General features: G+C 46.2%; 1 protein-coding gene across 1 annotated transcript in view; it reads right to left on the bottom strand.

Moving 5' to 3' along the window:
- Positions 1 to 4,053: 4,053 nt before the first annotated feature.
- Positions 4,054 to 22,403, bottom strand: part of Slc1a4 (solute carrier family 1 member 4) — a 30,498-nt gene continuing 12,148 nt past the window's right edge. The window contains exons 2-8 of the mRNA XM_021648469.2: positions 21,312 to 21,354; positions 19,796 to 19,858; positions 14,360 to 14,526; positions 9,855 to 10,088; positions 9,325 to 9,519; positions 7,916 to 8,050; positions 4,054 to 6,265 (exon numbers count right to left, since the gene is read on the bottom strand). Of these exons, the coding sequence (XP_021504144.1) occupies positions 6,031 to 6,265; positions 7,916 to 8,050; positions 9,325 to 9,519; positions 9,855 to 10,088; positions 14,360 to 14,526; positions 19,796 to 19,858; positions 21,312 to 21,354 (1,072 nt within the window). The 3' untranslated portion in view covers positions 4,054 to 6,030. The remainder of the gene's footprint in view (positions 6,266 to 7,915; positions 8,051 to 9,324; positions 9,520 to 9,854; positions 10,089 to 14,359; positions 14,527 to 19,795; positions 19,859 to 21,311; positions 21,355 to 22,403) is intronic.

Raw genomic sequence — 22,403 nt, 5'->3', positions numbered from 1 at the left:
CAGCCTCTGGCTGGTAACCTAGGCCTAGAATGGTTTTAGCCTCTGAGACTTACTGCTAAGTAAGTTCACCCTTTCCATTTCTTTCTGAACTCTGGCTGGCTGGTTAACTCAGCTGTTCTGGCTCAAAACTCCTCTCCAAGCTGATTGATTCAAATTGGCTTCTCTCAGCTTCTCACTGCATTGCTCTGCTCAGAAAAACTGTCTCTGAACTCCAGGAGCTGAACAGCATGAACTCAACTGCATTCAATGGAACTGCACTGAATTGCACTGCACTCCTGAACTGTACTGCACTGTCTCCATGAACACTCTTGCCCTCTCTCTGCTCTGCTCTTAAGTAGCTTCTCTTTCCTGTCTGTTCTCATGAGACTTGGACATATCCTATCTCTGACAAATTCTGTCAAATCATCCTCTGATTCGTCACTTTGTCTGACCCTCAATTAGGAATAAAGGTGTGTACTAAATTCTAGCCAGAGGGATTAAAGGTGTATACTAATAGTGTGTCTGTATTCCAGCTGGCTCACACAGACCTAGGTTTTTGGATGTGATCCCTTGCCAGAGCAGCTGCATTGCTGGATTAAGATTCCTCTACAAAACAATAACAACAAAAAGAGTGTGAGTAAAATTTTTAAACTGTCACTCAAGTCAGGCATGGTAGCAGTGGTGCATGCCTGTAATCCCAGCACTCAGGGAGGCAGAGAAAGGCAGATCGCTGTGAGTTTGAGGCCAGCTAGGTCAACAAAGCAAGTTCAGGACAGCCAAGGTTACACAGAGAAACCCTGTCTTGAAAAAAACCAACCAAACACCCCCCCAAAAACAAACAAACAAAGCAAAACCAAAAACCCCTGTCACCCATCTTTAAGTCTAGGGCTGTCACATACAACTGTGAAGACTGTGCACTACACAACTCCAGAGAGTGTCATTCACACAGAACACGCTATGAATTATGCTTCAATGGAGGTGCACAGTGTGGTGGCTTTGAGAACGAGCAGAATTTCTTCCCAGGGCTCCACCACATTAACTCAGAATGTGGTCTAGATGTATGGATCAATATCAGTTAGATGGATGGGTCAGAGGCTGGTCTAATCATTATCTGTTCTGTTTCATCTATTAATCCAGATGTCCATTTTTCCTTCCTCAACCCATGATGGAAAAAGATCCTTCTGAGCAGATGTTGAACGAGCCAAAATGATCTATGCTGTTTGTTGATTTAGGGATCATTTCTTGTAAGGCCTCCCTCTGGTATGTGAGAAGAGAGGGAAACTGGACAGGGATCACATTTGAACACCAATCATCTTTACCAGGGGTTTCTCTATAGAAGAAAAGGATGTTACCATCTCAGGTACAGGGGAAGTCACAGCGGGAGCATCCATAGAGACAGGAAGCAGATTCATTCTTTTGTTCATGGGGAGAATCTTTTGGAATCACATTAGTGATGTGATGTTTTCTCCATGCCTCTAACACACTGGACAGTAGTGAATTATACATACACACACACACACACACAAGATTTTTATTTTTGAAAAATTATGTGTATGTGTAAGCCCAGCACTGGGATTACAGAAAAGAACCACCACATTTGGCCATTTCATGTAAGTGCTGTGGTCTGAACTCAGGTACTCATGCTTTCTTTTCTAAGACTGGCTCTCCCTATGTATTTCTGGGTGGCCTGGAACTTCCTAAGTAGACCAGGCTGGCCTTGAACTCACACATGCACAGAAATTTGTGTGCTCAGTCTTCTAGACTCTGAGACTAAAGGTGTGCACACCACCTCTGACCTGTTTTTCTTCAGGTCTATGAGTTGCCTATGTGCCTAAAACAACCCTAATCAAGTTCATTGATTCACCAAACTAGACTTGAATGAAATTATTTCTTTGGTCTGTTGTTGATGCCTTTTCCAGGGCAAAGAAACATTCATCTCCCCAAGAAAACTTCACACAAAACTTGGTACATTTCCTGGTGTCTTTTGTCAAGCTGATAAACTGGAGTTATCTGGAATCCACAACAGAGAAAATACCTCCCTAAGATTGCCTGTTGACAACTTTATAAGAAAGCAAGCTGAGCAAGCCAGTCAGCGGTGCTCCTCCAGGGCCTCTGCTTCTGTTCCTGCTTCCAGGTTCCTGTGTTATGTTCCTGCCCAACTTTCTTTCATGGTGGGCTACAATGTAAACTGAAACATGTTGCTTTTGGTCATGGTGTTTCTCACAGCCATAGCAACCTAAACAGAACAGCCCCCAAACATGGGGTCCAACAGAATCAAAGATGAATTTGGCAAGACTGGTGTTGAGCCAGACTATCTAAGGGGGGAAAATGACAGAAAGCTAAATCTAGTGTCTGTGAGACTCTGGAAGATTTTAAAAATGGAGAAAAGTTTGGTGACATTAAAGACACAGTGGTTTAGGTTAAAAAAAAACTAAGGTTGTCCCAAGGGAAGACAGTTATTCCCTGCAGAGTAAACCATGCATGTTTCTCTTCAAGAAAATAAAGAAATGGTGGCCAGGCCTTGCCAATAGAAGCAGCAGAGATCCACAGCTTAATCTAGAGGTAATGAGACCTAAAAAAGGCCTACTATATTTTCTTCGGTGGTGTAGCTATCTATGAATTGCTCATGATTCTTTATGAAACCCTAATTAAAACCATTGTTTCCAAAGCTACACTTGAGTAAAATCATTTCTTTGGTCTGTCATTGGTGCCCTATGTGGATAAATTGCTGTTGGTCTTCTCACATACAAAGAAGTTTACAAACACGGGCCCAGCACAAGTTGTGGGTCACAGGCTGGAGAGGGCATTTTCAGCCATCAGTCCACATGAAAATCAGCTTGTACTCATCAAATTCAATATGCCAGGCGCTCTCCTGAAGACTCAACACTCATGAAACTCATCTGCTCTTCACAATGGCCTGTGACTATGATCCACCTTTCAATGAGGAGGCCAAGACATGGAGAGATGACTGGTCCCTGGTTGCAGAGAAGCAAAGAGCAGAGTCAAGAACTGACAGTTGGCTGTGTGATCTGGGCCATTCATGGAGATAAAACGAAATTTCCTTGGAGCAGGTGCATTCTAAAAGACCTTCCCAAATACCAGATGGAGGTGGCATGAGCCCACAGAATAGCCGCTCTTGCCCTGACTACCTTGGAAAGCAGAATCATCAGATGCTGATTTCAACCTCAGAGCGGGGGAAGGAGGAGTCTAAATTGTTGTCCCAGCTCCCACCAGGCCTTCGATCTAAGTGAACTCTTCCACCCTTTGTGCTCTACCAAGAATTAAAGCCAATTTCCACACTATACAGAGAGATCGGGTGATATCCAGGTCACAACGGGACTCTGTTTCCCTAGGGCCCCTGGGTCTGGAAACCAGCTTCCTGTGTGAGCTTCTAGAGTCTCCTGTTGTGTGGGAATGTGACGTCACTGAAAACAGGATGAGGTAGCCTGCCTGTTGGTGCTTGGGAAGCTGAAGGCAGGAGTCTCAGGAGTTCAAGGCCAACCTAGACTACACAGTAATGCCCTCTCTCAAAAAACAAAAACAGATTTTTTTCCCCCCAAAAAGGAAGACATGATTACGTAAGAGAATAAGTTGGGTGTGGTGGTGACCCTAGTGCAAGCACGGGCAACTGCCTTGCCTGTAGGGACTTTCGGGACAGGGACTTACCCGGTAACTGTAAGGGCCTTGTTCTTGCTCCAGTGCTTGGCTTAGCATGGATGCTTCATTAACCCCTGTCAACCTAGTTGTTCTGACAACACTTAATGTTAGAGGTTTGTGGCAAACCCACACACTTCTGCCAGAGCCCTAATCGTGTGGAGTGGGAAACCAATGCAAGCTTAATGATCATGAGTTACAGGCAGGCAGCCGCAGAGGACCAGTGACACCAGTTATCAGTGAGGTTTTTCCATTGGAGGGAACCATCCTCCTTCCCCAGGGGTTCATGCTAGCTGTAAAGGGAAAGGAAAACTGTATTCAGTCGCCGCAGGCCATCTCCTCAAGGAGTGATGTGATGGCCCATTCAAATACAAGACAGGACGCAAGGACAGGCAGATGCCAGTAAAAACACGCTACTCATTTTTGATAGCTGTGCTATGTTTTAAGGCAAATGTCACACGTACACAAAACACCAAGAGATGAACATGTTAGAAAAATAGCAAGGAGACATTTCAGACAGTTGCAGCAGAATCTTCCTCATTACCTAACTCCATAAACTCCACTGACAGCCAAAACTAAGGGAGGCATGGTACTGCCTCCTCTTTTGGTCTGTAAGAGGGAGATCCCATGCGTGTCACAGCCCACAGCAGTACTCTTTCCTGGGCCCAGGTTGGCATCTGAGTGGCTTTTGCTGTCTGGTTCCAATGCCTATTTAACAGATTCTTTAGAAGTGAGAATATTAGGATGCCAAAGACATAATTTGTAGTTTAGTTCCCCTTTATCCAAACTCAAACTTGCTTAGGGCTAAAACCACACACACACACACACACACACACACACACACGATACATAAAGTATATGTAAATACCCAGAGGAAAATATACACTGAAACTTTAAAAATACCAAATGCTCATTCGTAATTAAACAATGTGACTGATCCCCTTTAAAAGCAGTGTTGGCAGCAAGGTCTGCCACTCCCCATTCAGTTCCTGGTCGTTCCTGGCCCCTCAGGAGAGTGGAGTGGCTCAGGTGAGTTAAAGGGCTGGGCCTTCATTCTGGCTACGTGCTCTGTCTCTCATGGATCATGCCCATCCCCTCACTCAGGCACAGGCCCCATTTTAAGATGGCACCTGCCCCAAGTGTATGGGGTGCAGTGATAAGTGCACCAGAGAAAGCAAGAGAACGGATGAGGCCGATGACTTAGGGGCTTAATTTTCTATTATGGGTGGGGATAGCAGAAACTGTGGGTAGAGCCATAACCCAAGGTTGGGTACCCAGAAATGTGGTAGGAGGCAGCTCGCGCCGAAGAGGCTGCACTGAATGTGAGTTCTGAAGTCTGAGAACAGTCCAGAGGAGCTGCTCGTGCCTGCAGGTGGCCTCCATGGAGGGGGTGGTTTCTCAGATAAACTGGCCACTTACTGGTGCTGGAACTTGACTTCCAAGAAGCAGAACAGTAATTTCCACAGATTTACGTTTGGCCTCACCAGCTCCCAACGACGTAGTCTACGGCTAACCACGGGACACACAAAGTGAGGAGTTGCCCGTGGAGACCAAAGCCGGGCCCGAGAACAGAGCTTCCCCTCTGTCAGTGCTTGGGTTTCTTGGGGAGTATATGATTTCCTGCTCTGCAGCACTTTAGGGAGGACCACATCATCCCCCTCCCAGAGGAGGAGGTCCTAGGGTCTGTTGCCAAAATCAAAATGGAAACAGAGGGAAAATGCTGGCAGAGGGCCAAGCCTCAGTGGGAGCAGGACAGTGCCTCAGGACCAGAACGGGAACAATCCTGTCGTAGCCTCTTTAGCGTGCTCTCCAGTCTTTCCCCTGGCCTCAGAACTTATGGTTTACTCAAGCTGAGACCCCAGCTCTGCTAACCCCCACTTGGAGTATGTACAACTTGACACTGGGCAGCACCTCTGGTCCCTTAGAGGCCACCACACAGGTGGAACACAGTTCACAGTTCACGGCTCAGCAGACCTTAGCTCTAAGACCCCGGGATTTCTTCAGTGTCTGCTGGTGCTGAGACAATGTGCTGGACAACCATCAACCCCTCTGGTTTGCCCAGAAAGCACCAGATGTGGAGCCACCAGGGGACAGTGAGGAGTCCATCTGCATTCCCCCAACTTTATCCCCAGGCCCCCCCAGGCCTGGCAGCTCAAGGGGGTTTTCAAATACAGTCAAGGTGTATTCAGCTCTGTTGAGACACAGATCAAGACAGACAGTCCTCAGTGATCAGTCCTGGCCTGGGAGCCCCATGCTTCCGCTGAGAGGTCATCCTCAAATTGGTGATTAGACATTGCTTGGGGAAAAGTCTGTGAGGGCCATGCCCATGTCAATGGGGCGGGCTACCGGGGGGGGGGGGTCGCTGGTACTAGCAGGCTAGCCTGAGACCCAGACCCATCAGAGCACTGACTCCTTGGATTCGAGTTCTGGTACAACCGCCACAGGGCCTGCTGGGTTCTGGTGTGTCACCAGGGGCGACGTCTCCTCCTCCGACTTGCAATTGGGAATGGCTTCCACCTTCACTTCTTGAAGCTCCTGCTCACCTTTCTTCGCTGCCCTCTGATTCAGGTGGTTGAGGATCCCGGCTCCCAGGGCGTCCCCTTCCACATTCACCACAGTGGTGGTCCGGTCCCTGGTGGAAACAGGAAGGAGAAAGGACTGCTGTTATACCCAGAGTCATCAGTGGCAGGCACGGTTACAGGGGAAGGCACCCTGCTGGTTGTGGCTGTGGTGTGGGAGGGCATACACTGCTAACAGTCTGCTGTCAACCGAATCCCTTCGAGCAGCATTTACTCTCAGGAAAGTAAGCTCTCACTGAGAAAATGTGGGAAAGAGAAGCCGAGGCTGGCAAACAGGTCACACGTGCATACTCCATAGTCCTAGGAGCTGATACAGGAGGGGCAATCCAGTCCCCTCCCACCATCTTTCCTCACACTTCTCTTGCATGGAATGGGCCTCGCTATAGAAGACATCGCATGCATTTGGGAGAAGAGAGTAGTCGTGGTTTGTGTTAGTTGTTCTTCCTCAGTGTCACAGCATGCCAACAGCACGTGCATCCCATGGCTGTGAGCAGGCATTCCACAGATAACAGCAATGGCTTTCCCATACCTTCCTTAGCCCAGGGTAGCTCAATGTCTACCCCAGTCCCTGGAGCTTACAGAAAGTTCTGGAGCCATTTTGAAGACAGAAAAACCGTGATCTTTCCCAAGGGCACTGGAGGGCTGATGCCCTCTGCAAGTGGCTTGTGTGCCCAAGGCCTCTGCTGGGCAGCCATAGGGATGCTAGTTCCCTTCCCAGCTGAGTACCTCTAAGATACATTCTCCATGGACAGGAGGAAGGAGGAGGAGGACACAGATGATCCCTGACATGGCTCTGGTTCTGTCTAGCTCAGAGATGGAGCTCTGTCTGATGAAGTGTCTGCAGCACAGGAGTCTCTGTTGGACATTTCACCCCATTTCTGTGAAGAGCTCTCAGAATTCAGTCCTGTATCTACATTGGAAAGACTACCATTTCCAAGTACCATCATGGACCCAGTGCCAGCGCCTGAAGCCAGCAGCTCTCAGCCTGGCCATGACCAGCCCAGCAGAACCGTTCTTACTAACATTTACTGAAAGCTGCCCCACATGCCCCGTGCTCTGTGCACTGTAAGTTCATATGCTGACTCATTTAGGCCTCACCATGACTGTGCGGCTTCTACCATGGTTGGCAAGAGCATGCATACAGAAAAGCCTGGGCTCAAGGCCTCATCTTCCTACCCTTGTTCTCTGCTGCCTCAGCACCACCACCTTAGGCAGCTTTCCCATAGGGCAGCATTATTCATACCTACAAAGCATATCACGAGGCTCAGGTATTCAAGCTCCAGATACTCTTGTGTCTGTAAGGAACCACAGGGACAGCAACCTGGTCATTCCCTTACCTAACATCTCCTGAGTCCAAGTGCAGGGTGTATGCGTGCTCTTCTAGCATAGAGACTATTCCTTGGATGTTTGCAGGCCAGGGCCAACCACTGCTCCAATTACTGAAACTCCACTCTGCTGTCAAACTGCATAGTCCCTCACACCCACTGAATATGACAAGCAAGCCCTGGATGACCGGGTCTCCTGCCATTCTCAGCCTTCACTGGCTCTTGCCTGTTATATCATTGACTTCTTATTTTCGAAACCTGGTTTTGCCAGCTTAACTACAGACTCCTTCCAAAGCAAGGATGGTTTTAAGTTTCTCTACATGCACCAGGTCTGATGGGAGCATCACGTTCCCAGGGTCATTGCTATCAGCCACTTACACGATCCAGTCGACAGCCAGGATCAGAGAGAGGTCATGTGTGCTCAATCCAATGGCCTCCAGGATAATGGCGATGGTGAGGACCCCTCCAGCTGGCACGCCTGCTGCTCCAACACTGGACGCCGTGGCAGTCACCCTGGGGCACCACAAAGCAAAGCCAGCCTTGAACAGAATGTGGGTGTGGGGCAATTGCAGAGCACTGCCTGACTTGTAAATAACAAACATACACCCTAGGAGCTCAAGAGATGATCCATGCCACAAGTACATTCAGACCTCATAGCCCCCAGTTCCGTGTTCACAATCAAACCAACCACAGATCAAAAACACTGAAAACAAACTGTCTCTACTGAACATCTATAGGCCATTTTCTTCTTATTACCTTAACGATATAGCATGGCAGTGACTCACATAGCACTTACATGTTAAGTACATAAGTAATCTAGAAATGATTTAAAGTATCGAGGAAAACGTGTTAATTCTACACAAGACACTATTGATATGGCTTGACCTGATATGTCCACAGGCTGCTTTCAATACCTGTCTGTGAGCTGGCAGCTGTGCTTTGAAGGCTGTGCAATCTCTGGGAGATGGGCTTTCTACCTGCTCCTGTCCTGACCTCCACCCTCAGCTTCCTGCCTACTACCACGTGACCAAGAAATTACCCTTCTCTGCCACGATGGACTAAAATCCCTCTAAACCAGGAGCCCCAAGAAACCTTTCATCTTTTAGGTCATTTCTTGGAAATATTTTGTCATAGAAATGCAAAAACTACTACACTACCCGTTATCTGTTGGAAAAAGATGTCCTGGAGCCAGTGTGCCTGTGACAGATACTTTGGATTGTCAGTTGATTGAGTGGAGAAATGTCTAGAACCTTAGTGAGGCACACCTTTTGAGTATGTTTATGGGGACATTTCCAGAAAGGGTTACCTGGGGTGGAAGACTCACCCTAATGTGTAAAGGAGAAAGCCAGCTGCAGGCCAGCACTCGCCCTGACCCACCTGGATGTGAGCACACAGCTTTCCATATCCATTCCCAGACCTTTCCCACTACGGTGGACTGTATCCCTTCAAACTGTAAGCCAAAATACTGTTTTCTGTCAGGAATTCTGTCCCAGCAGCAAGAAAACTAACATAGCCCCAAGATACTGAGGGATGACAGTGATACATTCTCACTGTCTTATCTTTACAAATGAGACACCGAGTGATGGGGAGATTGGCTTTTCAATGCAAATCACACATCCACACATATATACACATATACACTCACACGTACATACATACATAACACACATAATATATATACCTATACACACAGACACACATATATACACACACATACCCACATATATATACACACACACACACAAAAGTTCTAAGCCTAAAGATGTAGGAAAGCATAAGGAGCTCACAGAATGGTGAAAATCTGCCCTGCGTTCAGGTCCTTGTTGTTGAGCTGGGCGATGAAGACCGCTGCCACACACTGGAAGATGGCTGCTCCATCCATGTTCACCGTGGCGCCGATGGGGAGGATGAACCTGCTAATCCTCTTGTCCACACCATTGTTCTCTTCAACGCACTTCATCATGGATGGAAGGGTTGCTGAGCTAGAAATGGGTGAAACACACACATGGAAATAGTCCTTCCTAGCCAGGCAAATGCCACTTGCCTCAGACCCTGCAATGCATCAGTGGGCAGCATCCTGGCAAGCGCCTGCCTTCTATCCTTGAAATAAGGACAACAGCCAGACTTCTTGCAAAGTTTCCAGTGCAACTGCTAAGCCCCGCAGCAGTGAAACACCACTTCCGGGATTCACTTGTTACATTCTTCGTGTGAATTCACTCAAGGGCCTCAGTACAAAATGTTCCCAAGAGAACCACGGAGGCCTGGCTCCATTCCCATACCGTTCTGAGTAGCCAAGGTAGTCCCCAAGCCCACTCACCTGGAGCAGGTAGCAAAAGCTGTTGCAAATGGCGTGAGAAGGCCCAGGAGGAATCTGAACGGGTTTTTCCGTGTAAAAGCAAAATAGATAAGAGGCAGAACGATTCCTCCGTGAATGACGTGGCCCAGGATAGATGCGAAGATGTACTTCCCGAGGCTGGTCACCAGCATGATGATGTCCTTCATCTCCACAATCTTGCTGCCGATCAGGAACGTGATGCCTATAGGGACGTACCTAGGTCAGAAGCACAGACACTTATCAGGGAGGGGCTGGGAGATGCTGAGACTCCCAAAACAGGGCCTTCCAACCGAGTCATCTTCATCTTCCCATAGAGTAACCCTAAACACAGAAAAAGATGTGGTGGCCTTTTTTTTTTTGGTATATACATATCTATTTTCTTTTAGTTTTTCTTTTCTCCTCTCTTTCCTCCCCTTTCCTTCCTTGTAGACAGGTTTCACTATATAGTCCAGGCTAGTCTGAACTTGAAATCCTCCTGTCTCAGCATCCTGAGTGCTAGGTTTACAGGCATGTGGCATTACACCTGGCTCTACATTGTTCCTAACTGATTGACTGCTGCCAACTACATGGCAAAAAGGCCAGGAACTAAAAGCTGATGGCCTTGAGACTGTAAGCCGACTTTTAGCTTTGCTCAGACTTGTCCTGAGAACTCAGAAACACAAGAATCCCACAGAACTGCTGTGAAACTAAGTGCACATAGCCCAGGGCGTCTGTGAAATTTTACATTCTTTGTGGTTTGAAAGACATGATCCCATGGGAAAAAGTCATTAACAGTGATGTTCTGGGAACACTGCCAGAAGAGGAAGATTTTTTTTTCTTTTAAAGAGAGAAAAGGCATAAATTATAGAAACTACAAAGAACAAAAGTCAGTTGCCCTAGTTGAATATCAATTCAGTGACAATTCTATAATTGTTTTAATTTGAAGATTTTAATTTACAGTTAATAATGCCTCCTTCTTCAGAGTTCAAGGGGCAGAGAAGGGAGAGCGAAGTCTCTCGCATGAGCCCCCAGCGCTGAGCAGATGCGGCCAGTGTGACTGGCTTCTTTAGCTTTCTTTCTAGAGACATTCTAAGCAGTATCAGAAAATTTAAGTCTCGGTTTCAAATAGGAATACTCCCCCTTTTGGGGACTAGAACACTCCTCTTCATCAAGCCAGGTCCCTCCTCAGACAAGCACCCCTCCTCCCTGGGTACCTAGATATAGAGAAATGCATTGAAATCTGAGCTTCTTTTATATTCCACATTCTGCCTCCCAGACCTTCTCGTATCAGCATTTAGAAAGCTGTCGTGTGTGTGTGTGTGTGTGTGTGTGTGTGTGTGTGTGTGTGTGTGATGAAATACATCAAAATGAGTGTGTAGAGTTGATCTTCCCTGAGTGCATTTGAACTGCTGGGCAGCCACTGCCACCACCCAGCCCAGGAGTGTCTCCGTCAGTCCAGAGTAAAGTTCTGTTCTCATTCAACAGCAGCTCCCACGGCCTCCACCCCCACCCCAGCCTCTGGTAACTGCTGTTGTAGGTACACAGAAGCAGGACCATACATTTTTATCTTTCTGTGATCTTGCTTCGGCAGCCTGATGTCTTCAAGGTTCCTCCGCATTGTAGTAGATGACAGAAAAGCATGTTTTATAAGGCTGAGTAACACTCCATTTTCTGCGTACCACATTTTGCTTTTCTACCCGCCTACTACTGGTAGACATTTGGGCTGTTTCAACCTTCACCCCACTACTTTTGTGGTCGGTTTGAGACAGGATTACAGGTAGCCAAGGCTGTTCCTGAGCTCCTTGCTCCTCTTCCCAGGGGCTAGGATTGCAAGCTTGTATGGCCTCATGACCTTGTGTTCGGCATTTCCTCAGAATGGACGTGCCTTGCTTTCTTCTTAGGTTCTCATCTTGGAAAATGCCTGTCTATGCTCACATGCCTGTGTTCTTTAGGTCAAGACTTCAAGTAGGGACTCTGCTGACTTGAAGATGTGCTCAGCCTAAACATTACTAAATGGTGCTGAATTATTCTCTGACCTCTGGCTGCCACCAGCAGTCTAGAGGGAAGCCTCAGCCCTGCTCCTGCACCAATGTCCTCCCAGGGGAGATTTTCTTCCCGGGAGACTATTGGAGATGTCAGGGAGACAGTTTCATTGTCACAACTTTGAAGTCCAGCCCTAGAGGTCAAAAGCACCTGGGTTAAGAACCCTATTCTCAACCTATGGGGGGCACAAAAGACTGAACCATCAACCAAAGAGCAAGCATAGGCTAGACCTAGATCCCCAATACATATGTAGCAGATGCACAGTTTGGTCATTATCTGGGTCCCCTAACAATGGGAGCTGGGACTGTCTCTGACTCTGTTGACTCCCACTGGATCCCTTTCCCCTAGCTGGGCTGCCTTGTCAGGCCCCTATGGAGATGTGCTTAGCTCTGCTATGACTTGAGGTGCCAGGGTGGGTTGGTACCTCCTGGGGGCCTCCCCTTCTCTGAGAAGAATGTGGGGAAGGGGTGCATGAGGATGGGACTGGGAGGAGAGGAGGGAGGCACTGGGATCAGGCTGTAAAGTGATTAAATGAAAAAAGTTAAAAAAAATCACTAGGTACAAACACACACACACACAAATCCTATTCTCATTCTAATCAATGCCTGACAAAATGAAGACGCCATTACTTGATTTTCAACGGAGGTAGGTACCCCAGGATGTGCACTGCTCGTGCCAGCTTGCCCTTCTGTGAGCTGCCTGTGCATACCAGTCCACACTCTCAGCAGTGTGAACACGCAAGAACACCAAAGTGGGATGTGGTAAAGTCAGTTCTTGGGAGATTCAGACAGCGGGATAGGAAGTTCTAAAGCATCCTTGGCTACACAGCAAGTTCAAGGCCAGCCTGGGCTACAGGAGAGGCTGCCTCAGGCCAAGCCAAACAACTCTCTCCCCGGAACAACAATCAAGTGAAGTGGCACGTTTGCAGTGTGGGCTGGCTTACATGGTTTTTACACCGAGCAAGAAAAACACCATTGACGGAGTCTAAATTTGGCCTGTCAGTATCAACTTTCTCCTAAAACCAGTCCAATTGGCACCTAAGTCATCAGAGAGAGAAAAGCACCGGGATCACTAGCGCTGACCATAAGAAATACTGTCTGTGACGGCATAAACTAGGTCTGCTGAGGTAATGTGGGAGCTGGTTTTTATATCCACTTGTCACAGGCTAGCTAAGCCCTTGGAAAGAGAGAACATTAATTGAGGAAAATACCCTTGTCTGACTGGCCTGTGGTACAGTGTATTTTCTTGAGTGATGACTGGGATGGGAAGGCCCAGGTGACCTTGGCCAGTACCACCAGGTGGTCCTGGGTGCTATAAGAAAGCAGGCTGAACAAGCCACAAAGATAAGCCAGTAAGCAGCATCCCTCTATAACCTGTGCATCAGCTCCTGCCTCCTGGCTGCTGGGATGGGCTGCTATGATGGGCTAGGATGTGAGGCTGTAAGCTAAGATAACCCCTTCCTCCCCATGTCATTTATGGTCTTGGTGTTTCACCACAGCAATAGAAACCCTCAGAAAGACAGGTGAAATGCCAGCAAAGCTTTTAAGACATGAGGTCTGGAACTGGCCTGATTTCTGGGACATTGCTTTGAAGGAGACAGTCAAATTATTATTTTTTAGTCAGGAATCAAGCTAATGGTTTCTGTTGTGCAATCATCCTTTCATCAAGATGACACAAAGAAACACTTATAAATTAAAAGCTTTCATAAGAAACCATGCCAACTTTTATGTAAGCAGGGAGGGGATGAGTTTGTAGCAAAAGGTCACACTGACAGGGCTGGAGAGATGGCTCAGTGGATAAGAGTGTTTGTTGTTCTTGCAGTGGACCTGGGTTCAATCCCAGCATCCATGTGGTGACTCATGGCCACCATGGCTCCAGTTGCAAAAGGTCACACTGACGAGCCTCCTTGAAGCTTAAAGTTTATCATTTTAAGATAAAATAACCTTTTTTTATGCACCAGACAGTAAACTGGACATGGCAAATATAGGGTTGACATGGGAATCCATACATGGATCGTGGTGACAAAAGTCAAAAAGTCAGCACGAACACCAAACAATATCTATGGGCATACCAACCTGTTCTCTAAGAGACCCAGCCAAGAGGAGAAACGAGCATACTGCATCACCTCCTTAAAGATTTAAAGCATCCTTTTCCTCCTCCTCCTCACCATAATAGTCATCATCACTGTTATTGTCATTATTGTGTGTGTGTGTGTGATATTTTTTGTGAAGGTTGGAAGACAACGTTTGGACATCTGTTTTGTCCTCCCACTGTGAGATCCAGAGATTAAACTCAGGTTGTGAGGCAAGCATTCTTACCCACTGAGCCATCTCACTGGTCCAATCAACACTTTTTGTAGCATGACATCATTATTTTGTACCATGTACGTCATCAACCTAGTGTACTGATATCTCTCCTAGATGCCAGGGGAAAATCAGAGGACGAGAGGCGGCAGTCACACTCACCACATAATCCATGACACCAGCACCATCGTCGCCTCATTGAAGGAACTGAAGAATCGGATGAGCTCTTCTCCTTCATGGCCTAGCTTCTTTAGAGCCACTCCTAACACCAGGGAGAAAAGGACCAGTCCTAAAATGTTCATTCCTTCAATGTTGGCGACAACGGGGATCTGTAGAGCAGAAGAGAGGCATGATTCAAGCCCAGCAACAGACGAGTGGGACTATAGAATGGATGTGCTCAGCGTCTGAAACTCCGTGCAGAACAAGCAAGTGCTCAGATACACGAGTAAGTTAAAACCAAAGGAGAGAAAACGACGGGACATAGAGCAGGAGAATGCAGGAAGTCAACAAATAAAAATTTTACCTATTAGCTGGGAGTAATCATAGCACTCAGGAGGCTTGAGGGGAGAAGCACTGAGGTTTTGTTTGTTTTTTAAAATTTTTTTATTACAATTTATTCATTTTGTATCCTAGCTGTAGCCCCTCCCTCATCCCCTCTCAATCTGGCCCTCCCTCCCTCTTCTCCTCCCATGCCCCTTCCCCAGTCCAAGATAGGGAGGTCCTCCTCCCCTTCCCTCTGACCCTAGCCTATCAGGTCTCACCAGGACTCTGCATTGTCTTCCTCTGTGCCTGGTAAGGCTGCCCCCCTAAACCCCACCTCAGGGGGAACACTAAGGTTTTGAGGCTAACCTGGGCTATAAAAAAACCAAACCAAGCTGGTTGTTAGATGTCTTTTGGAGACCCAAGCACTGTAATTGTCATCTCCCAAATGCCAACACATCTTATGCTTCTTGGCTCTTATACTGACCTCCTAGAGGACAAATCTCACGAGATTTTCAGGATTCATGTGGGCTTTGCTAACTCACTGGCTGAAGATGTGTAAACATAACCCAGGTGTGTTGTGGCACACACCTTTAATCCCAGCACTAGGGAGGCAGAGGCAGGTAGATCTCTGTGAGTTTGAGGCCAGCCTGGTCTACAGAGCAAGTTCCAGTACAGCCAAGGCTATACAAGGAAATTCTGTCTTGAAAACCAACTCTTCCCCCCCACCAAAAAAAAAAAAAAAAAAAAGATGTGTAGACATAAGAAGCTTTGTGTTCCTAACAATGTGGAATCCCACTGCTAACGACATGGAGAAAACAAGCATTTCATCCATCAAAACACCACAGCCCGGCATGACAGTGCTGGGACTCAGTGCTTAAGAGGCAGAGGCAGCAGGATTTTCCAAAACACACAGGGGCTGGAGAGGTGCAGAGTTTGGTGCTCTTGCAGAGGATGGGAGTTCAGTTTCCAGCAGCTCACAATCACGAGGAACTCCAGCTCCAGAGCTAATAGCCTCTCCTGGTCTCCTTAGATGGCCGTACTAAGGCATAAAACCCACATACAGACACATACATATACATACGCATAACAACTAAAAATAACTCTAAAGAGCAACAAGAAAGAAAATCTCCATAAGTGATGTCGAGGAAACATGCAACATGGTAAAAACCCCAGATATCAGTCCCAGTTCTGGGACTGACTTCCCTGAGCCTTGGGGTTCTTCATTACAAGACAAGAATGAGCCCAGGCAGCTCTCAGGTGCTGTTTTTTTAATTACCTTTATTTGTTATATGCATGGTCCTGTGTGCACACACTTGGCATACATAGCACGTGTGTCTATACACGCATGTGTGAACACACATACACACACAGCAGAGGACATGTATAGGAATGAATTCTCTCCTTCCACAGTGGGTCCTACAGATCAAGCTTGGTCATCAGAACCTAGCAGCAACAGACTTAGCCTGCTGGGTCATGAGGCATGCTGGTGGCAAAGCCCTGAGCCCTTCAGCCCTGGTATGATGAGGCATGTGGGCTCGTGGAGGGCAGAGTTTCTCCTCTTCCCACTGTCAGCCCAGAGCAGTAAGAATTATTGGGCTGGACAGTTCCCAGGTCCCTCATCCCTTCTATCTAGTCATCTTAAAAGTTAGGCCATGGCCCAGTGTCTGGTAAATAGACATTTAAATTTGCCATAAATACACTTTCAATAGATTTCACTCATTTCCAGGTTAACTGGATACATCTGAGTGAAAGGTTTGACTCACAGGACACTCACCAATGACCAAGAATGCAAACATGTCATAATGACAGATGGGGAGCCATGTCATTTTCTTCCAACTTTTCATTAAGAAATATCTCAAAGCTTATGGTAATGAAGTACAGGAAGACACTCATCACACACTATTTTGTTTACACTAATATACAAGTTTACCAGAACACGTCTAATAGTGATACTAGGTAAGGAAGGCCATCTGCAGAGCCTGAGTAAGTTGAGCTGAGTAACTTAATCTTTCTGTGGCTTAGTTCTACACCTACAAAAACGAGGATAAAAACAACAGTGAATACGTAGCTGTTAGGAAGGTTAAATATCCGTGAAGTACTTAGACTGTTTCTAGAAAATCAAAACTAATAATTTGTTTTTGTTTGGGGGGACCAGTCCAGGCTGGTCTTGAACTTACGGAGCTAAAGATGGCCTTAATTGATTCAGCTGCTTCCACATCCTGGGAGTCAGAATTGCAGGCATGCACTGCCATGCCTGGTTTTATGATGGTCCATCCAGAGCTTCTGCATGCAAGAAAGCTCTACCAATGGAGCTGTAGTCCCAGAAGTTCTTTTGTTTTGTTTTTTGGAGGAAATACATATTTAGTTTACAGTTTCAGATATTTTAAGCTCACCATAGTAGGGAGCACATAACTGACAGGAGACCAAGACAAGGAATACATAGTATAATAAAGGAAGGCTTTTTTCTTTTCTTTTTTTTTTTTCTGCTTTGTGAGACAGAGGCTTGCTATGTAACTAGGGCAGACCTAGAACACACAATTTTACTGCCTCTACCTCTCAAGTGATGGGATTACCACTCTATTATTAGTTTGATGGAAACTTACTTAGAGATCATCCTAGAGTGTGTCCTTACAATGTTATTGTGATGCCATAGATTTCTGAGTGCTGCTATTCTCCCCTGAGACCTGGCCTATTAGAGAAATAAGGTTAAGGGGCCATAGAGAAAGACCTGAATGGCAGGCCCTTCTCTACTGCTGGTTGGGTGGTCTGGGGACAAGTCAACACTAGCAGGACTTATGGGCTGCCTGGCAAACACCTGGTACTGACCTGAGAGTATTGACTCATTCTTTTGTCCATGTCTGAAGCCCTAGCTGGGACTGAGGGTCAAGAATCAGTGTAATCAGGGAACTCATCTATTTTTCAAATGCTGGTTTCAGAAGATCTGAATTCCAAGGTACGGTATTTGAGATTACTTATTTCCAGATCTGGAACTGACTTTCTGGCTTGGAGCAAGAAAGCTGGTGGCATGTGGCTATCAAGGATACTGAGATTTAATTCACTGTAGTGACATCAGCTTTGACAAGGTTAGGACAGCCAAGCAGTGTGAAGCCTCTGCATACTCTGTTCCCACTACCTGAACCATTCTCTCCCCGGGTCAAGGCCTCCCTGATCACCAAGGGTAAGCACATGGCTGACCAACACATGAATGTCCTTCCTCTCTCTGCCTGTTTACATGCTCTGTTTCTTTTTCCTCCCAAGCACCCACCACTGGTGGATGAATTTGTTCGATGGTCCTCGTACTGGAGTGGGCTCTGCAAGGGCAGGGCTCTGTCTGGAATGAGTGCCACCCAACTGTGGCACCCAATGGCTGCCAAATGTCACTGTTGAGTGAATTAATGATCCTATAAAAGGCTAGGTGTGTACCCAGGGAAAGTTATTACAGATCAAAGCAGGCATAGAGGAGAGCCACAGGTGAGGGCTGGAGCTTTTCATGTGTCCTTAGGCTCCTGGATTCCTGCTTAATCCTGCCAGTAGCATTCCACCCTTGGGGACAAAAATAACTCTACCTGTGTCTTCAAAAATGAAGCCTGGAATTGGCCAGGCCACACAGATCCTCTGTTAAAGAACTAACATCCCTGAATTTACTGTGAGAACGGGGACACTTGCAGGGGGATGCCTGTGGTCACTAGCACTTCCGTGGGAGAAATCAGAGCCGACAGCAATGCCATGTTTGACAAAACTTGAAGGACAGGTGGGTTTTAGGATGCTTCCATGCTTCAGACAGTCCTAAATGAGCCCCAGCATACCATTTCAAGCTGTTTGCTGTGGGAATCAGGCTGTCCTGACACTCAAATGACACATCAAAGGAGAATGTTGACTCTGTCTTATTGTTTGTCTTGAGACAAGATCTCACTTTGTAGCTCTGGCTGTCCTGGAACTCATTCTGTAGACCAGGCTGGCCTTGAACTCACAGAGTTCCACCTGCCTCTGCCTCTGCCTCAATAGGGTGTGATTAAGGGTGTGAGCCACTACGGCTGGCTTCCCTGTTTTACATACACAAATAACTTGAACTCTCCAAAGTTACCAAGTTAATGTAAAGTCAAGAAAAAACATCATTTTGTTCTAATCTACCAAGTGTCATTTACCATTTTAGAAGAGTGTTATTGACGAAACAAAGTACTAAAATCCAAATCACTAGTCCAACAGGCCAACCTAAAGTTGAAGCTATGGCATTCTGGATTATTTATTATGCAGGCAGATATGAAAGTACCTACTTAGCGCCTTTTGTTTTCAAAATGTGCAAAAAAGGAACTAACAACATTAGGCTGAATTTTGCCTTACTGGCTTTGTTTATTTATTACATTTGTTGTTCTGAAACAGGCACTTCAACGCTGTAGCTGGGGCTGAAACTCCCATCTCAGACTCCTTAGTGCTGAGACTGGGACTCTCAGCAGACACAGCTTTATTACATTTATAGTGACAGGCTCACTATGTTGCACTGGCTGGCCTGTTTGATCCTCTTATAGCTGGAAACACAGGCACACACCACCATGCTCAGCTCCCTCTAGTTTTACTATTATTAATTTTATTTTTGAGACAGAATCTTCCTATATAGCCTGGTATATCCTGGAACTCATGGTGATTCTCCTGCCTCAGGCTCATAAGTGCTGGGATTATAACCGTGCCTTATCAGTACCAGGCTTCACTGTTTTTAAGTCCAGATTTATTACTTCCAAGTATATGCAAATATACAAACCCTTTTTAAAATATCTTCTATAACTGTCTACTTGTATGGTAAAATACGTTTTGGGTTATTATTTAATGTTTATGTCTTCCTTAGTTTTGTGTGTAGGGGTATGCCGAGTCCCATATCTGTTACATTTTAGGTAGGAGGGCGTTATGAAATAGTTTACAGACCTCTGAAGATTCCAGTGCTCCATACTCTGGCATTTGGCTGTGGTGTCAGAAGCAAACCTAACCTGGAGGGTTAAATATTCCATTCAGACACCTAAGCTCCAACCCCAGGAAGTAAAGGACACCCTTGGACAGCCCTTCATTAGGGGAGCTGGCTTGCTTTGAACACATTTTCGTAAATGATCTTCTGAAGAGCCTCACCTTCTCGTAGGTCACGTTCCCCGAGCTGGTATTCTGGGGCAGGTAGGCGTAACCGGTTGCAGACTAATAAAGAGGAAGAAAACCCATCGTTAGTAAACAGGTATAAAGCCCCACCCAGCGGCACTAAGGCACGGTGAGGTCCTGCTCTGCTGCTGCCACTACTTATGTGAGCGTGCTAGGCAGGCTTCACTCGGCTGGCCTGACGCTGACCTCTGAAACCCGCATAAGTCACATCAACACCAAGGCAGTGCGCCCTTTTAGACAATTTTTGGGTTACTTAGGGATCCAAGGAAACCGAGAATTTGAATCTGTCCTTGGGCAAAGAAGATGTACACAATTTCCTGCTGATAGTTTGATACTCCAACAGCTCATGTTTCATAGTATTTGAAGAAGTTTGACACAAATTCCAGAAAGCCAAAGTCTCATTACATTTTATTTTTCATTCACCTACTATGCTCCACTGTGTTCCAGAATGACTCAAGTGTGGCTGCTCTTTGGCATCCAATCTGACTTGAGCTGCCATCTCTAGAGGAAGGGACGTGAGGCAAGGCAGCATCTTCCGGGTGTTGGCTGACTAGACACATGCCTGCCCGTGCATGGTGTGTACCGCAGCTCTGTCCTTGCTATGAGTGGACTCTGCTGGAGCCCAGTTCTTCCTCCTAGCTACTGATGTCATGTGGCTGCACAACTGTCAGATATCCACATGGAGGTATAAGCCAGACTGTCTGCTTGGTGTCCATGTTTCATGAGCTTTGGCTTCTCTCAACTTTATCAAGGTTTCAGAGAGGCAGATGTGCCCAATTGTCCCATGATTGGCATGGCAGGGAGACCAACCACAACCATCCTTCTGTGACAAGCACCAAAAGCTCCATGCATCTATTTTTTTCTCTACCTTACATTCTACACACAAGGCACTCACTTTTTTCTTGCAACATGTACATACAACCTTTATAATCAGAACAAAAGCGTTATTTCTGAAAATTCTATAATGTTTAGGATAATCTCCAAATGACAGTTTGAAGGCATTTCCTCAATGATCGGAAAGGATCTTGGAGTCCCCCTTCTACATTTTAGTTTTTGTTGTTGTTATTTTGTTCCAAGTATCTATCTGTAAAAGAAAGCCAACCCTAATGTTACTAAGTTCTGTTTGTAACAAGATCCCTCCTGGGGCTTGCTTTGGGATATCCATGAAGAGGCTCCTCTGGGCTCCCCCTTCATCTTCCTCATGAAGGTACCTCCCTCCCTCCCCATCTCACCCCATCCCTCCTTTTCTCACTTCAGGTTTCAAAGGGAAGCCTCTCCTTCTCTCCTTGGCCACCTCATTTGACTCTAACATACATTGTATCATTTTCTGCATCATGCTCTCCTTCCCACTTGGAGGCCTGATCATGATTTCAGGGCCACTTCTAATAAGCCTCATTTCTGAAGGGTTCCCTCCTTTCCTACACTCTGGAGCATTCATTTATACGGTTCCCTGATCAAAGTTTCATATATTTGACAAAGTAGCAAACCTTACCGAATTGAATGTTGCAACCACGAGATTGGAAGGAAACAGGTTTCTGTTGAAAAAGAAAGCATTCGTCAGGGTTGTAGGTTTTGTTGTTGTTGTGCCTTGTCATTTTTTAAGAGGCTGGATGACCTGGGGCTCTGCATATAGGAGGCAAGTGTCCTATCCTTGAGACCTACCCCAGCTCATTCTTTAAAAATGTATAGTATATCATTTAGCCAAGACAGCCTTGAAACTCACTATGCAGCAGAGATAATGTTGAATGTGTACCACCCGCTGTTTTTTTAAAACAAGATTTCTTTCTATTATCTAAGTGTGTGTGAATGTGCATTCACACATGTGTACAGGCACCCATGGAGCTCCAGCAAGGGTGCTGGATCCTTCAGAGCTGCAGCTGCAGGTGAGTAATCTGATGTACTGGGAATGGAACACTATTCCCTGTCAAGAGCAGAAAGCACTCCTAACTGCTGAGCCGGTTCTCCAGCCTCAGGGATTTTTATTTATTTAATTCTGAAGCAAGGTCTTACTATGGAGTCCAGGCTGACTTTAAACTGTCTACCTTCCTTCCATAGCTCCCCGAGAACAGGAATTATAATTATGAATCGACACACCAGCATAACCAATGGATTTTGTTGTATTTACAGTAATTGAGATCCATATATAGAACTGGGAGATTTTTGGAAGGAAGGGAATAAGGGTCCCGACATTTGTCCTGGCAAGTACAGCAAAATCCTCTACAATTAACTTTCACAAAGCTCTTAGAGTCTCCAGTGTTCAGCATGACAATAGCCTTATTTATAATTACCTGGGCCTGGACTAATGCCAACCAAGAGATTTTTTTTTTTCTTTCACAATTTGAACACTCATTCAACCTTCCAGGAATACAACTACTATGTAAATTATGGGATAATGGTTCATTTTGATTTGAAAGTTTCCAAGAATTACTCATCTTGCTAAGAAATTGCAGCACCGATGGCAAATTATAAGATCTGAGTCCTTCTTTTTACACTGACTTAAGTCTGTGCTCATAGCAGTGGCTTTGTCCTTCTCTCTGTGTGCACCACCATGTCTAGTCAGCAGTGATTCTAACCCAGAGATAAG

Source organism: Meriones unguiculatus, chromosome 12 (genome assembly GCF_030254825.1).
Source record: "Meriones unguiculatus strain TT.TT164.6M chromosome 12, Bangor_MerUng_6.1, whole genome shotgun sequence".
NCBI lineage: Eukaryota > Metazoa > Chordata > Mammalia > Rodentia > Muridae > Meriones > Meriones unguiculatus.
This window is presented reverse-complemented; position numbering and strand designations above follow the sequence as displayed.